The sequence below is a fragment of the Mastigoproctus giganteus genome, chromosome 4 (assembly GCF_048544385.1).
Source record: "Mastigoproctus giganteus isolate SK-2022 chromosome 4, ASM4854438v1, whole genome shotgun sequence".
NCBI lineage: Eukaryota > Metazoa > Arthropoda > Arachnida > Uropygi > Thelyphonidae > Mastigoproctus > Mastigoproctus giganteus.
In genome coordinates this window covers 150,829,650-150,846,485 of record NC_143578.1, presented here as the reverse complement: position 1 = coordinate 150,846,485, position 16,836 = coordinate 150,829,650, and the positions used below count along the sequence as shown (strand labels likewise).

General features: G+C 35.7%; 1 protein-coding gene across 1 annotated transcript in view; it reads left to right on the top strand.

The window, feature by feature from the left end:
- Positions 1–16,836, top strand: part of LOC150087120 (twitchin-like) — a 3,511,780-nt gene that overhangs the window by 16,071 nt on the left and 3,478,873 nt on the right. The window contains 1 exon segment of the mRNA XM_090372971.1: positions 4,379–4,756. Within this exon segment, the coding sequence (XP_090229097.1) occupies positions 4,444–4,756 (313 nt within the window). The 5' untranslated portion in view covers positions 4,379–4,443.

Here is a 16,836-nt window from a genome sequence, read left to right as displayed (position 1 = left end):
ACTATGCTAATAGCATCATCAAGTTTATGGAAGGTAACGCAAACGTCTTTTCGCAATACAGTAATAATATCGATATACAAGCAGTTACTACTACTGAATAGATTTACCTTCAAATTCAATTTTTGTTTTGTTTTTAATAGAAACAGAATTATAGTAAAGATTATAGATATGACTTAAGGTACTGTTGGTATAATCATATATAGAAATATAGCAAAATCTTAATAATTCAGTACCTACCTTTTTTAAATCGTTTATCACAAAAAAAATGTGATAAACAGTTTAAGATGTAGGTACCGAACTATTAAGCTTTTCCTATATTCCAATATAGAAACAGAATTGCAAGTGTTTGTGTGTCTGCCTGCCTTTTATTTTATAAAAATAAAAGGCGTCATTCGACTAAACATCTTAGTAACTACTGTTGTAGATCATATAGTTACTGTATTACTAAACTTTTTTTTAGGTTATGAATGTTTTATTTTTTACAGTGCGTTGTCTTCCTATCCTTCTTATTTATATTATATATATTCTAAAGGTCCTACTGAGTTAATTATCAATGTACCCTCGTGGGTAGCGCAGTTGGTATAATCAGCTCCCTCCTCCACACCGGGTGGAAAAGATTCGAGTTCGAATCCCGTCAATGCCGGGAATTTTTGTGGGCTTTTTTACAACGTGGCCGAGTTAGTCGGTCTCAGGCGACGTTAGGATGTTTTTTTTTCTCTCCTGGAAACTCGGGATTTTCGTCTAGCAAGCGGCAAATTGACCACAGAAGAGACGCATTTAGCCTAAGTTGCTGATGCGCCTAAAACTCTACAAAAACCAAATAACAAACTAAACAATCTCTTTCAATGTATGATTTTAAGCGAACAATGAATGTTACTGAATTATTACAACTATTTGAAGATCTCTATCTTTATTGATATTACACAATAGTGAAGTATTTGTGTAGCATATTTTTAATGTAAAATGAAGTAATTAGTTTATTAATTATGCCAGCATGTTTATCGATGTTTTATCTCGTTTTTATTTAGCGATTAATAGTCGTTATGAATGAAACGATTTGGGAACAGATAGTACCTGTACAATTTTTGGATCTATTATATGAATATTTATAATGGATAATGAATCCAAAATCCTTTTTTTTAAATTCCACTTTTGATTGTTATTTAGAATAATAAAGCATTTAAATAGAGTTCAATAACCGATAAAATATAACTGGAGGACTGTTAGTTTTCAAAAAAAAAAAAAAAATTAATGACATTTCCGTTGCCTCGTAATGGAAGAAGAATAGCTGTGCTGCATTCAAGACGAGGATCTTTAACCGGAACATTCCTTTCAAGGGGCACGCACGCAAATTCTAGGAAGGGTAAGGAGAAAAAAAAAAAAACTGTACACCCTCGGTTTGTCTATAGAAACGTAACATCTAGATCCCCGCATTCTCAAGTCCAAGAATAGCAAAGAGGAAGAGGAACAAAAGAGGTCAAATACCGTTTTTCGGGTGGCAGACTCAGAACTGCAATAATCTCGACCAAATGGCTCTTTCTTGAGGGAAAACAAAGCATTCACACATACATCGCCAGGAGCTTTTAAAACTCTTTGGATGTTTCTGATGATAATGTTTAGTGAAAGTTGTGGAAGCAAGTGATTAGTTGTATCTCAGGGAATAGACGGAATAAAGGAATTGTGTAAGTGCCTATTAATTAGATGTACAAATATTATATAATACATGTGTAAGACCAGTTTTCTCTATCACCTTTTTGTGTCTTTACACGTTCTTATTCAATGCAAAGTGACCCTTTTTTCACCCTAAATTTAAAAACTGTTCTGGCACTTTTAATTAAATACTGTAATTAATGTTTTTTTAATTCACTCAAATTACATAATTAGTTTTAAAATCTATTATTAGAATAATACTACTCTAAGAGATATTGCACGTTCTGTAATTAGTTTTATTAGAATAATACTACTCTAAGAGATATTACTAGTTTTGATCGTTTATGTGCAGTTAATAAAATTGCATTCTTAATCTCCTTCTTATTCAGCCTCATTATTTATTTCTGCATTCAATATAGATAAAAATATGTAAAAATATAGATAAAACATTCAAGATAAACAGAACAATTGAAATAACAGCATCTCGATTCCCCGAAGGTGCTGTTATTCTGTACTTTTCGGAATTTAACTAAGCAGACATATAACACCGTTTTATCAATAGTTTAACAACTACAAACATTTAGTGATAGAAAGTACAAAGTATAAGTAAAATAATTCCCATAATTGGAAATATGGCAGGAGTTAAGTTCTTCCTTTCAGTTTTTACTAATTAGATATTCCGCGCAATTTTCTTTTTCAGTTTTATTTTCTCTTTGAATAATTTACGTTTTTAATAAGAATTAAAAACACTGAAAATTCCTTCGATGTTACTTAATAAAATTAGTAGAAAGATTATAAACGAACTAATAGGATTAAAGAAAAGAGATTTTTTTTTATGAGATACTATGCGAACTGATGTGGTATAAATTGTAACGCTTTCGTCAAGGATAATTAATAATTTACCAGTTATTACCCAACCTGCTATGCAGATAGTAATTTGCTAGTGTGGTGTTATTTGTTGAAGTTACTTCCGGTGATTATTTTAACCTAACCTGATATTAGTGATCTTTTTTTAAGTTACGTTCAAGAAATTTGATTAATGAATTCACAGAGAACATTTAAATAAATTTATAGAGGACATTTTACCTCTGAATTTATTTGGCGTATTTCTCTAACTTGGTCTGTTTGGCTATTTCAGCTTAGGACACCATCCCGAAATGGTTACTGAATTGCCAAATTTAGAATAAAGCTGGCATTTCGTTCCTGTGAATTATGGAAAATTTCCTTAACCATTCTTAAAAGTAAAATCAACTCAACTTTGGGTATCTGTTATCAATACAAAATTTAATTGGCTCTTTGTCTTAGCTGGCAAAGTTGTAAGAGATCATTACTTTCTAAATTTTCTCTTCATGAAAGAGACTTTAAGTACTCATCAAGGCAAAATTCCAGTAATGTTGAGATTAGTTCAATTTTATTTTGTATATTAAACGTGCGTACTGGTAAGAAAAAAATTATTCATTTAGAGTTTTGGATCGCCGTGGTCACTGGTGATTTCAAATGATAGTGCCAAAATAAAATCATAATATATTTTTTTTCTTTGAAATCCTTGCTGTTTCATAGCGTTTTGCGTAATTGTTGAATTTCAAGTTTATCGTCGATGACATCGTTGAAAGCGTTTACCATTATTGTTTTAATAAATAATTTTATTCATTGCTAATGAATGCTAACAAAAGCATGCATGACCGAAATCAGTCTTTCGAATGATGTAAAAGAACGGTTCTAATGTGGATTGCTTTACGCATGCGTGTGTTATTTCTTCGTTATTAGAATCAGTTTTAAAGTGGCACGTCAATTTTTCATGATATTGTAGCAGTGCCGTGGCGCATTATAGCCACCACTGCTTGCGACACTCGATAAATCATTTAAAACTGCAAAACAAACGTGGTGTCAAGTGTCTGAATAACGAGACAGCGAGATTACGTTTTAGCATTTCACGTATATAAAATTGCAGTTTTTACTGTAATTGCAATTCTTTTGGGTTCGCTCAACACGCTCTTGCATTGCACGCTGGTAATGCACGCTTTGTGTTCTTTTTTAATGCGTGATATTCTCCGAAATCTGTAGTAATAATTATTCATAATTAACGTATATTTATTATTCAAATATAGTTATCGTATAATTAAATTCATAAATTACATGTATAACTGTACGCTAAATATTGCATAGTTCATCAATCGTACACTTTTAAAACATTAAATTATTAAAAATGCCGTAACATTAGCAGAAAGGTAAAAAGCAGCGCACACAAAATGTGGTTATTCCGCATTTTGTTAGGACAACTGTAACACAGCAGCTGTGCAGAAAACTTCCTTCTTGTAAATGAATGATATTCGTGTTTAATATTTGGGCTCGTTTCCAATTCATCTGCGACTGTCATCCGTCAGCCGAGATACTCGGGAGTAGCTTACCCTCAAGATAAATATAGCGATGAAAACCAGCATTTGTCCATTTTGTATCCAATGGGAATGTTTATTTCTCGCGATAGCTTTGCGAGTTTCGTACGATGCTTCTGATATTTCGACTCCAACAGTGACACGTTTTACGTGGGAACTGTGATTCAGTCCAGTGAGTTGATTTCATCCACATTACTGCGAAAACCTAATGTATATGCTTACTTAGGAAAGATATATTTTATAATAAGTGTACGAGATAGTAGTTATTTCATTTCACTTTTCATAGCGGGTTTATTTGCTTACCAGTTAAACATTTTTTTCTCCTTTTCTTTCAGGCCATTCTCTTCCATCTTTTCACTTCTGGTGATAGCTGGAGAGGAGTGGACGCTCATCTTACAAGATGGGCGTTCAAGAAGAAGTGGCTCCTACCTTTACTCAGAAGCCACAATTACGGCAAGAAGATGATGGAAATAGATTAGTGTTTGAATGCCAATTAATTGCTAATCCTCGTCCAGAAATAGCTTGGTATCGCGAAGATGTCCAGCTATTTGATGATCACCGCACTGTCATCCGCATCAATGAGATCGGACCTAACAAGTATAACATTACTTTGGACTTGGATGACGTCTTCGAGACTGATGCAGGCCTCTACAAAGTAACAGCAAAAAATAAACAAGGAGACGTGTCTGCTTCTATTAACCTCAACTTTAGTCGTAAGTATCCATCTTCAAATATGCAATTAGTTGAACATACAATTAAAATTATAACTAAATACATTATAATTAAAGGGAAATTTAAAGAGAGCATTTGTGGGTTTATCGTGAGAGAATTTCAGAATTCCTCTATTCATACATAATAGATGAATTCTGAAAGGCCTCTTCAATCTGGGCTGCAGTTATCCTATTTCAGATGGAAAGATTAGGGGGATTTCCCTCATCAGCGTCTGCCGGTTTTTCAACCCACACAACACTGACTAAAGTAGGCGATGCTTACGAAACAAGGATATATGATTGTTTTGGGGATTCCGGTCGTTCTGTGACAACCTAATCCTCTGCTTGCACCTTCACGATGGTGGGACTGTTGGTAACCTTGGGGATAACCCCATGTGCAAGCCTGGAAATACTGCGCCTAGTATAATGGAGATGATAACCTTGGTGGGAACCAATAAGAAGGGATCGAGGTGTAGCATTCCAAAATACATAGGGGAATGAAGCACCACTGTTTTTACCAGACCAGGCAATAGTAGATAGCAGATGACTCATCAACCGGTGCAATACCATCACCTCTACTTATTTACGTGTAGGCTTGAATGGTGAAACCAATGTTTAGTATCCATAGTCAGGACCGTCCAAAGATACTTGGGGGCCCGGATGCAAAAAGGGTTAAGGGGCCTCGTGTATTTATGTTGAGACTTTGATGGCTCCCTAGATCGGGGGCTCTGGTGCGGCGCATCCAATGCATCCTCCATTTGCATGGCCATGCCCATAGCAAAGCTCGGGCAACCTTACATATCTTCCACAATGCAATATGATTGATGTATTTTTAGGTTATGATGAGCATCATGGTTAGACATAATCTTTCTTGCATTTCGAGGGTTCATCTCTACAACGGTGTTCGCAGGTCGGCTGCTAAATACCTGTGAACACCGTCCACCAGAGCAAACCTATTAGTAACTCTCTAGGAGGCATTCGGATCAACAAGTTTATAATCTTGCTGCTTCTACTCTGCCAGAGTAGACGGGATGGAATCCGAGCAGTGTGTATACGGAGGGGGTAGATTATCGAGGCCACGTTATGTCAACGAACTGTTCTTCCTGTGTGTACGCCACATCCAAAAATTTCATTATTTCATACGAGGTCCCTCCATCCATCTTTTATTTATTACTGAATACATCACGAATAGTTTATACGAATATACCTATGTGCAAAAAATTCTGTAACCTATTATAGTGCCCAGAAAAGGGGAAAAAAGTCAAGACAAGTACCTATACTATGAAGGAATATTTTACCTTATATGATTCTCTTTATTCTTAGGTTTTAATTATGTAATTTCGGACGATAAGGAGTACCTGATCATAAGATCTTGTTTTAGGAGGTAAATTATTTTGGGTGGTGGGGGGGGGAATATTTTATTGCATATAATTAAAACAAAAATTCAAAAGTGCTTACTAAACAAATTCCCGTGTTATAAATGACGTTTTTGCTCCTCATAGAAATCAAAACCTCGCCTTTTTTTTCTTTCAAAGACCATATCATTTTCATTTCCATCAAGGGCTACTTGTTCCATACTTTTTGCAAGACTTCACAGCCGTGTCATGTTTCATTAATTCCCAAGAATTAATTTTTCACCCATTTGCACACCTGTGAAACAGTTTGTCGCATCATTCAAACTGCTGATGTAAAATACTGAAAAATGGAGGTTCAGTGCCTCCATTCATTTGGTCCACTTCACTGTGTGAATGCTTTAAAGGATTATTCGAGATGTCCAGTGGCTGCAGTTGGCTGAGGCCTTCTGGAATTGCAGCTAACTCTTGATGAATTCAGTGCCTATCTTTTCTGTTACCTCCGTGCGTGTGATCTGAAATGGTCACACGCTAAAAGTACTAGCCTTTTACTTGGCCGTTTTACTGGCCACAAACAGAGATAAAAGCACTACAGGGTGTACCTATTATGTCTTCGGACCATAAGATGCAGAGAAATTTGGACAACATTATCCAGGAAATAGTGTGTCTTATGGTCCAGGAAATACGGTATGTTTATGGTGTAGCCATTTTTTTTTTTAAATTAGAGCAGCTATAGCTGCAGCCGTAATATCTACAGTCGTAACTTCAGCATCATACACGTTTATATGATTATTTTCTTACGCGGAACCGTCCCAGATAGAATACGTCCGAGAACTTTTCCCCATACTTTTGAAACACCTTGTATATAAACTCTGATTCCCGTAAATATAATTATACATTTTTCTACCTGAATAGGGGCAGTGGACAAGAAACAGCGTTTGAGAAATTGCGAACTCGTAGAACATCATGCGATTATCCTCTCCTTCAATACACTGCCGACAATACACTGCAATGAAAAGATAATTTCAGACTAGTTTATATTAAATGGCCATGGAGAATTTTGTTGTTTGAAGCTTATTTTCTCATAAATGGGCACGTGAATCTTTAATATCGCAGAATATAGACAAAACAATAAGTTCTTGTTTATACTACGGCACGCCACTAGGTCAGAGGAGTTTACAATAAATCGTGGTTACAATCGTTAATCATATTTCGCAGTCACGAGCTTGAACCACGGTACACTTGAAGAGCGTGTGCTTCTGACCACTATGTCAGGCTGCATACACTATATTTAAGAGAAGCCCCTCACACTTGCCAAGTATGTTGCTTCGCAGCAATCGCCGTCGTATACGTGTTTAATAATAATAAAAAAACAGCATGGCATGCGAAATTGTTCTGTGAGGCTAGCTATATTTTGATTCTCCATAATGAAGTTATCCACTCATTTCAGTAACTTTAATACCGGCAAATTACTTTATTAATGCAAACGTTCCTCTAACTTGCATCCTGATTGTTGCTAACAATTTCTACAGGTTATTTTCAACAATGCAAAATCATTCACACCCTTGACCTCATTCACCAAATCTGAATTCCTGTTTAAAAATTTGTTTCAACCAATGTTTCATCAAAGCGAGCGACACCATGCGCTGAGTGAGCTCCTGAAAACCCAGCCATAGGCTAACTTGGCTTCGCTGAGAAGTTCGTTTGTTTCACGTTCAGAAAACTATGATCCTGCAATAATTTAATTTCTTCTTTTAGTAGACAATATAGGAATTGTATTCCCCACCTTGTAATTCCACAACTGTTTTGAAATATTTTCGAGTAATTCTCCACGACGTCGTGCGAGTTCGTTCTTCCGCTATTTTTTTTCTTTATAATCTCCTGGAAATATACAGGCGTTGCGGCCGTGCAACTCAAGTGATTTAGATAAAAGAAGCACTCGGTCTCGGTTGCATTATGACGTTGGAAGATTATTATTTATTTAATTTTTTTTTTTACACATTAAAAGTAGGTAAAGTGGCTTTCCCGTTTCGCTTCAGTGCTATGCAGTGCAGTATCAATCCCCGGGGTAATAACGTCATTTCATAGAAATGACGCCACATATGTAACGGTGTACTTTCACTCCCAAGGTACTCGACTGCGAAAGAGAGATTTCATGCAGGGTTTCACGGGGGAGGGATTCTCCCTTCCCCACCCAACAACTTTTCGAAAATCCATGTTAAGGTTAATTCCAAGTACGATTTACAAATATTGCCACTGAAGTTTTAACAACTTATTATTGATCGCGAAAACGTAATTACCGGATTTTGAAATAATGGTCGATTTTAATGTTGAAGATCTTTTTAAAGAAAAGCTGTTCAAACTGAGTGAACTTGACGTTTTTGGGCTTCACAATTTTTAAACTTCCATTGGAGTTGCAGACAATAGAAAATTTCGAGTTACCCTGAGAGAGAGAGAGAGAGAGAGAGAGAGAGAGAGAGAGAGAGAGAGAGAGAATCAGAAGTAGAAGGGAATCACCAAGAAAGAGAAGTATTCTAGAGTTCATGTTTAAATTCAGTTCTACAGAATCGGAAGAGAAATTAATAATTTACGCGGATTATCTGACTAGTGTGGGCATCTAGCTTTGCCCAAAGTTCAGCATCCTTTTTTCGTTTCAAGCATCTAATGAATTTGTAGCGTATATTTCGGCTGCAAGATTTATATAATGAGTCGTAGAACTGAGTTTAGCGTACGTGGGTGGGAGGGTCTGGCGTGCCTGGAAGGTTAAGAAGCATGATTAATGAGCATGTAGAATATGAGAGGCCTAACACATTAGCACTGAACCCGAAACTGTTACATAAAAGCTCGAGAGACTAAAAACGATACTGGTGTCAGACCTTGGCTGAGCTATTTAACACCAACGACCTGACATTGAATATTAACGAGGTTCTTGTACCAAGGTGGTGTGGGGTGAATGTCAACACGTTAATACTTGTGATGCATTCACCACAGTGTGCCGTTTTAACCGCTTCTCATGCAATAGTTTTGAGGCTTATATTTTTGATGAGAATTAAAAAAAATGCTTTTAATGTCTGCTAAGTAATAGATGTTTAATTACCCATATATAGATTTATGAATAGTTTTCCGTTAGCGCAATGCAAAGGTATATTGAAATGGGATATGTTAAAAACAAACACGGTAACAAAATGCTTACTAAAGCAATATTTTTATGGGGAAGGGGATTACGTCTATATTCCTATCAGTTTAACATTAAATAACTAAAATAAAAATACTTACCATAATTTCAATTTTAGGTTTATCAGCAAATCCTCACAAAACAATCAATGAAAAGTAAACTTTACGTAGGCGACACTTAAAAGTAAACCTGGGTGATAGTTGATGACATCTGTGTCCACAATTTAATCAATGGGAAATCAGTCTGATAATAGAAGAAAGTGTTACCTCATCACTTGTTATTATAAAAAAGGTTCTGCTGCTGTGAAATTCCATTCCATAAAATATTTGGCAGAGAGAGGTAGTTCTGATCCATGCTACACTAAAGGACTTATTACGATTTTGAAAAAGAATTAGACGGCGAACTTTGCATAATGACATTGCGGTGGCATTCCAACAATCCACGATGGCATATCCCAAACTGTTCGAAAAATTGCTTCAGCATAAGCAGTGCCAGGATGTTTCTCGACGCTTGGAATTTCCAAAATGGATAATTAAGTCGTGCTGCAAATGTTAAACTGTATCTGTACCAAATCAGTTCCATTCTACTCACACGATCATTCGGTGTTATTTTCTGAATTTTAATTAATTTATCAAATAACAGTTTAAATGTATATTTTTTTCTAATACTGGCAAAACTCGATTAAAAAGACACTTCGACTATTAATACAAAAGTAAGCATTTATTAGAATAAATTTCAGGTATTATGGTTTCCAATGGGTCTATATTCAATTTCAAGTGTTTTCTTGAGATTACACGCTTGGATGAAATTAATTTTAGAAACGCGTTTTAATTTTTGCCTCAGTCCTAGTTATTATTTTTTTTTCTTTCCGCGTTCGGCGGGGTACTGTTGTTTTGGGAAAACGGGGGTTCGGTTCTGAAACTTTTTATGTAAGGAATTAAAACCATAATCTGTATTACAAATGGTACAATTTTTAAAATAAATTACCAATTTCACAAATGGTACAATTTGTGAAAGTACTAAAAACATCGTAAAATATATGGAAGTAATATTTTTCTATGCTAATTTTTGCTGGAATGGGAGTTTCAAAAATTAACGGCGAGATTGACTTCCTTCATAATTTCTCATCTCTCGTTTCATTGATCCAATTGAATGACTGCAAGTTCGTGCCCCTAACGTAAATGCAAAGGCTCCTATGTTAAAAGAAAACACGATGAAAGAAAGCTAAACTTCAAAAATATCAAAACTAAATTATGGAAAAAACAAACTTAATCTGGTATACACTTCCATTATGGAATCGAAATGAATTCCTACATAAATTTAAAATAAAACTGCATGCCGAAAAAGTAAAACAATGAAATAAAACTTTTAATTGATCATCACTTACCAACACATATGAAGAAACGTTCAGTTGATGAAACTGCTAGCAGAAGGTGAACTTGCTTTTGAAGTTAACTTACAAAATCCGTAATTTTTGTCATGATCTATCTCATGTCAACATAAGAAACCATAATATCGTCAATACTTCTCTTAATTTTCGTATTCCTATGAAAGTCGGGATCCTCCTGGTTAATTTTCTCCATCAGAAACTCGGTTGTTCTTAGAATCTCTGATATACCCTTGTTTGTTAGTTCCGAATTCGTTTGTTCTTCATTTTCTTCTTCACAATCATCTTTATTGGAGTCCAATAGTTCTAACTCCTCATTTTTTAATTCCTCTTGATGGGGATGAATATGATCTAAAATTTCTTCCTGCTCTATATCACTAAATCCCCCACCTCCAATAATATTTGAAAGTCTAATAATTTTCTCAACTTCTGTCTGAAAAATTTGAGGTCTTGTGAGTCACTTCCTGTTTCAGGGAGTGAGTGTAACCTAACTGTTGACCAAACAGCATACGCATACTCATCTTTGCTAATAGGTAGTTATGTCCTTCGTATTAACTTTTGTTAAAGTTTGATTTCCATACGCTTCCTACGAGTGAACCTTGCTGCAAATGGAACAGAACCATAACTGCACCATTTACAATAGATAATGCCTTTCAGACTGCTTTCCAACTTCCCCTGTAACTATAGTTTTGGTGAAACAAATAAACAATCTCCAGTCACTTGGTTCATATACTGGAGCTCCTAAAGACGTCGTTAATCTGAAATATGGCTGCAAAAGATAATTGAATCGCCTTGTGAAAAGTATGGAATGAATTTCTCGTTGTGCCTGTACCACGAAAACATTCAATGGAAGGTAGATTTTTAGCTCGAGGTTTTTATCCCAGGATCTCTGTAGAAAGTTTTGGAAAGAAGACCCAAATCTCTCGCCGTGAAATATTGCGATTCACATATAAATTTTCATACTAGAAACAGTCACCGTTGCCATATAAATTACATTCAGCATTTGATGGAGTCTTAAAGGCAGAGGAAGTCCATGCGCGATAGGTCGTGCAGGAGATACTAGGTTCGGATATGAAATATGCTTTCTAATTTTAGTGTTATAGGCTTTCACTTTCGATTAGCAAAAATAACAGTTCTCTGATTTTTCGGTTCACCTCTGACCATCGAAATAGAAAATGTTAGGAACTGTTTTCTTACGTTGATTTCATTTCCTGAACTGTTCAATATGTCTGATAAATTTCTTTGGTCGCCAAATGTCATCCCGAAATACACGAAATACCTTTTTAAAAAATATTGTATAATATTTTCCTTCGAATCTTTAACGTGCTTATAAACACTGAACTTTTAAACGCAGAATTAAACTTTTTTTAAATAGAAATTTAAATAAATTCCAAATATTATTTTTTTTTTTCATTGGTAGCAGACACTTCTGTCATAAATATCGTTTCATAAGTTTTTTTTTTTTCAGCCGAGAATCTTCCAAATATATCTTCAGTATTCCTGGTTTTCATTTTTTCAACGTTTATTTGTGATTTCATCAACTGTGATGAAAGTGTTTTTTTTCGAAGGTGATTTTTAAATTCTAATTATCATTTTTAATTTTTAATATTTCACGCACGTAAAGCCACGTGAATTAAACAATTTTGAATTAAACAGCAAAGCACTTAAGCTTTGCTGTTTAATTCAATTATTTTCAATTATTAACAACATCGTTCCGAATTTAATTCAATTAGTCATTACTAGATTTAAGTAGATTGTCATAATAAATATTATGAATAATTTTGAGCAGAATGTAGGAATAAATTTCCACCTACTCTTACGAAGGTTGGAAATTTATCTAAATTTAAAGCGGGATTGGAGAAATTCTTGAAGGAAAAGTAAACGCCCAAGTTTTTTTTTCTTTTTCGACGCTACATAAACTTGCTTCCTTACATCATTTTGCCATTCCTAATAATAGTCATTCCCGGAACTTTCCTAGTCACATCTTATACTGTGCTATAACACACAAACTTATTGCTGTAAGCAAAAATAAAAGGAAGTGAAAAGATTTGAGTTCGTTACTTACACAAGTACCTACTGTCTGTTGTCCCAGAAGAGACGCTGCTCTTCACATCTGATGAAATCCTGAAGCGGAAAATAGCATATGGAAGTCGTGTTTTCTCTCTAAGGCCTTGGAAAGTTTACGTTACATGTCACTGAGGACTATTATTTATTATACGATAGATCCATTTTAAGTAGAATACACATGGAGCCCACATGAAGCCGTAATTTCTTTCCTGTGGAGAAAACGGCACATCTTATGTACTAGCATTTTGTATTGCTTCTCGAAACGTTAGCACGTTCCAGTAGCAATTTATATCGTGTGTATAATGTGTTAATTTATATTATAGAAATTAATACATTACTACTATAAATTTTATATTGTGCACAGGCATTAAGTTCGAGTTAAAAGTTACTTTAAAAAGTTAAGTTATTTATGTTATTAATATAAATTCTTTGGTAAATGATACGTTATCAAAGCCGTTCTTTAAAACATGTTTGTTGACGATATTTACCTCGGATTTTGCCTCTACAGAGATAAATCATATACGAAAATTCTCAGTCTCAACCAGGAATCAAGTACTGTATATGATACTAATCATAAATTACTGAGTTAATTTTTAAATACGAAATTAGATGCGTTTGCCCAAATGTACAAGTGACACTTTAAATCAGAACAGTATACTAACAACGATAGCAGTAAACTTATAACAGTTCAAAGGGAAATCCGTATTTTGTCGCTTCTTCCCTTTTCACTGGCTTTTGTTGTATTCCTTTTTGTCTGTATAAGCGGACTTTGTTTTAAAATATTTTCCTCTGCGTTTTCTGTCTGGTCGGTATCAACAAGAATATTTATTGAAAAATTATCATTAAAAGCAGAATAGAATTGTGATGATGCAATGTCTTTTTCTACATTTGCCAAAAATGGAAGAAACAGAAAAAAATTGCTTCAACTTTGCTCTAAACCGTTTAAAAACTGACAGTTAATTTATTTCAATGACCTATAACACACTGCCCGAAGATTAATGTCAAGAGATTTGGCCTTCTGTTACTCCCAAAGATTTTATATTTTTGGTTTCCATTTCTTTCTCTCTTACAGGCAGTGAAAACATACCCCCCTCTTTCATTTTTCTGATTCCCTTTACTAATAGATCTTATATAGCTCAATTAAGGTCCCTTCCTCCCAAGATGTCTACATGCTCTAAGCAGTTTTCATCGATTAGCATCCCTTCACTAATCTGGGTGCCTTTCTTTGAATCCTTTCGAGAACCTCTTTCTTTCTCCACGTGTTGTCTCCAGACATGAACTCTCACCATCGTCTTACAGAAAGAGAAACAAAAACATCCTTTTTCCTACTTACTAAAAATCGTAGATAGGACACCATGTGCTTTCCTGCCTGTGTTTGCTAAATTAGAAATTTTATATCTAATTGTACCCATAAGTCTGTTTCTTCCTGAATCACTTTTAACCTTCCCCTCCCTACCATTTAAGTAACTTTTGGATTTTGTTTATAGATACAAAACCCTCCATTTTTGGAAGTATTACACTTCATTTGTCATTTTTCCTGGACAACTCTCATAGCTTCTACTTTATCTCTAGTGTTATTAAGGAAGATTAGAAACGAGAGGTTATCGTAGTTAGGCGCATCAGCGACCTTAGACCATATTCCGCTATTGTATATTATGTCTGTAGAATTGTGTTCACAGGACTGATTTGTATGTTGCACTGGCTGAAAAATCATGATTATTCACAGGGTGGGGTAGGCCTTCTGCCTGAGATTGGCTAACTCCACCCTCGATTGAAGAGGATTTCACAAGATATGACTTAAATTCAAACTTTTCCAAGCCAGCGAAAACACTATTCTATCACGAAAGACGAAACCGGAGAACCGTGACTGAACATCGAGGGACTCCATTTGCTAGACTGTTCCACCCGAAGAATTTCCATTTATTACTGCTCCCCTCCTATCTTTTAGCCAGCGCCTGATCCAGTGAAAGATCTTCCAAGCAATCCCAATTTCTCTAGTTTATGTAATAGGGAAGAGCTCTCAGAAGTCCGCCAGTGCTCTACTGAAACCTGCATAAACCATTTACTTTCAAGAGACATTTTCTCAACTGCATCACCGATGCACTGATTTCGTCCAGTAACGATTTTGATATCTGTTCAAGGACATGGCCTAGAGTTACAATACACGCAAATCCCTGTTCAAGTCTGAAATATTCTTGTAAACCGTCGCTGAAATTAATACTGACTCCTTATTGAGAAATCTCTATTCTATTACTACAGATGGGGTAATTCACATGGCATTAGTTTTAATTTAGTACTGTAGCAAATTAATATTATGTTAGGATTATATGTATGTAATTTTATTTTATATCCTCAAGTAAAGATTGGTAGATTTCCTTGTTTTTGCTGCAGTGATAATCGTCTCCTTTACACGTTTTACAAAAAAAGTGTACATGTACATGTATGCCCATGTACACTTTTGTGGGAGATGAGCTAATCTGATATTCGAAGCAAAACTGAATAGTGAGAATCAGAGGCAGACCAAGAGAAAGGCGGATTGATGGTGTCAATCAAGCATTAGAAGAGAGAGAGAGAGGGCTTACTCTGATTAGGGCTAAAGATCTAATAAGAAATCGGACAATATGGAAGATGGCGAATGAAAAGCTTGATAGTCTGGCGGAACTGATTTTTACTGGATTATAGATATATACCTGTATAACAACAATTATCATCCAAATCTGTTATACGAGCTATACCTAGCTATAACAGTATAATAAAAAGTAGCTGTTAAAAATCCTTATTTATTAATATAACCGATTTATTCTCCCAGATTAATCATCATCATTTACAATTCGATTCCAGAAATGCTGGAAGCCGTTGATTGTATGAACAGTCAGGTCTTGTTGAAAAGTGGCCAGGGAAGATTCAAGCAGTGTGTCTATGGGACGATCCTACAGTTCAGGATGTCCGAGTGCAAAAATTAATTTTGATCTATCCAGTCGTCCTTGCAGGAACTGAAGGGGCCTCCTTTGTTTTAATTTGGAGCCCGAGTGCATTACACTGCTGTTTTCATTTTTCTCTCCTGGCTTTTCTTGAAAGCGTTGGTCTAAGTGTCTCTCTTTCATTTTGTGGAACAAAGAAATCACACAAGGTTTCAGGTCTGGGGGAGGGGGTGGTGAAGTGCTACTCAATTTTCCATTGCAACCGCTGCAGTAATGTCTTCTAGCACCAGTTACATGACACAGCATTTTTGAAGCAAAAATGCTTTTCCAGTAATTTCTCCAGTATATAGCGAAAGCAGCACCAATAATCATACACTAGAGCATGGCTAATGCTGCGAAATGTTACTGCAGCAGTGGAATATACTCGAGTACTCCCCACTTACATTCTTTGGACATCTGTTCTTGTGACTTACATTTGTTCCGCAAGGTGGAGCACTCAGAGTTCAACGCTTCAGATAAGAGAAACATAGTACACTATTAGCAGAGGCAAATAACGTAAGGAAGCAAGATTATATGGCATTAGCCAAAAAACCACCTCATCTATCCATCCTCTCTAATAACTTATTAAAGAGGGGGAAAAAGTAAACTGCAGCCATTATCAACCCATTGAAGGATGGAAACCTCCTCAACAATTCATGTTGAGGGAAATGACCATAATCTGCCACGCTGGTCCAGTGCGGGTTGACAAATCGACCATATTTAGCAGTCATGGGCTTGAACGCCGGTCTACTCAAAGAGCGTGTGCCACTGCAATCCCGCTCCTGACCTTATTAAAAGCTTTAATAAGCCTACGGAGGCCTTATTAAAAAGGATGTCCCCTTAAGTGTGTCGTCCGTGCAAGAGTTAGGATATCATCCGCATCTTACTCCATCCATTTAAGGTCTTAGACACTTCAATTAGGTCTTCACGCAGGTGCCTAGTTTCCATACGCCACAATTTGCAGAACTGAAGTCTTTTATGGTAAGAATATTCTTGTCATTGACTAATCTGGCTGCTCTTCTCTGCACCAGTTCCAACAAACCTTCATCCTTCCTAAAGTGACGTTTCCAGGGCTGCAGATGAGGTCTAACCATTGCCGTTTGCAAAGGGACAATCATATCCTTGTTCTTGCTGGCAAAGTT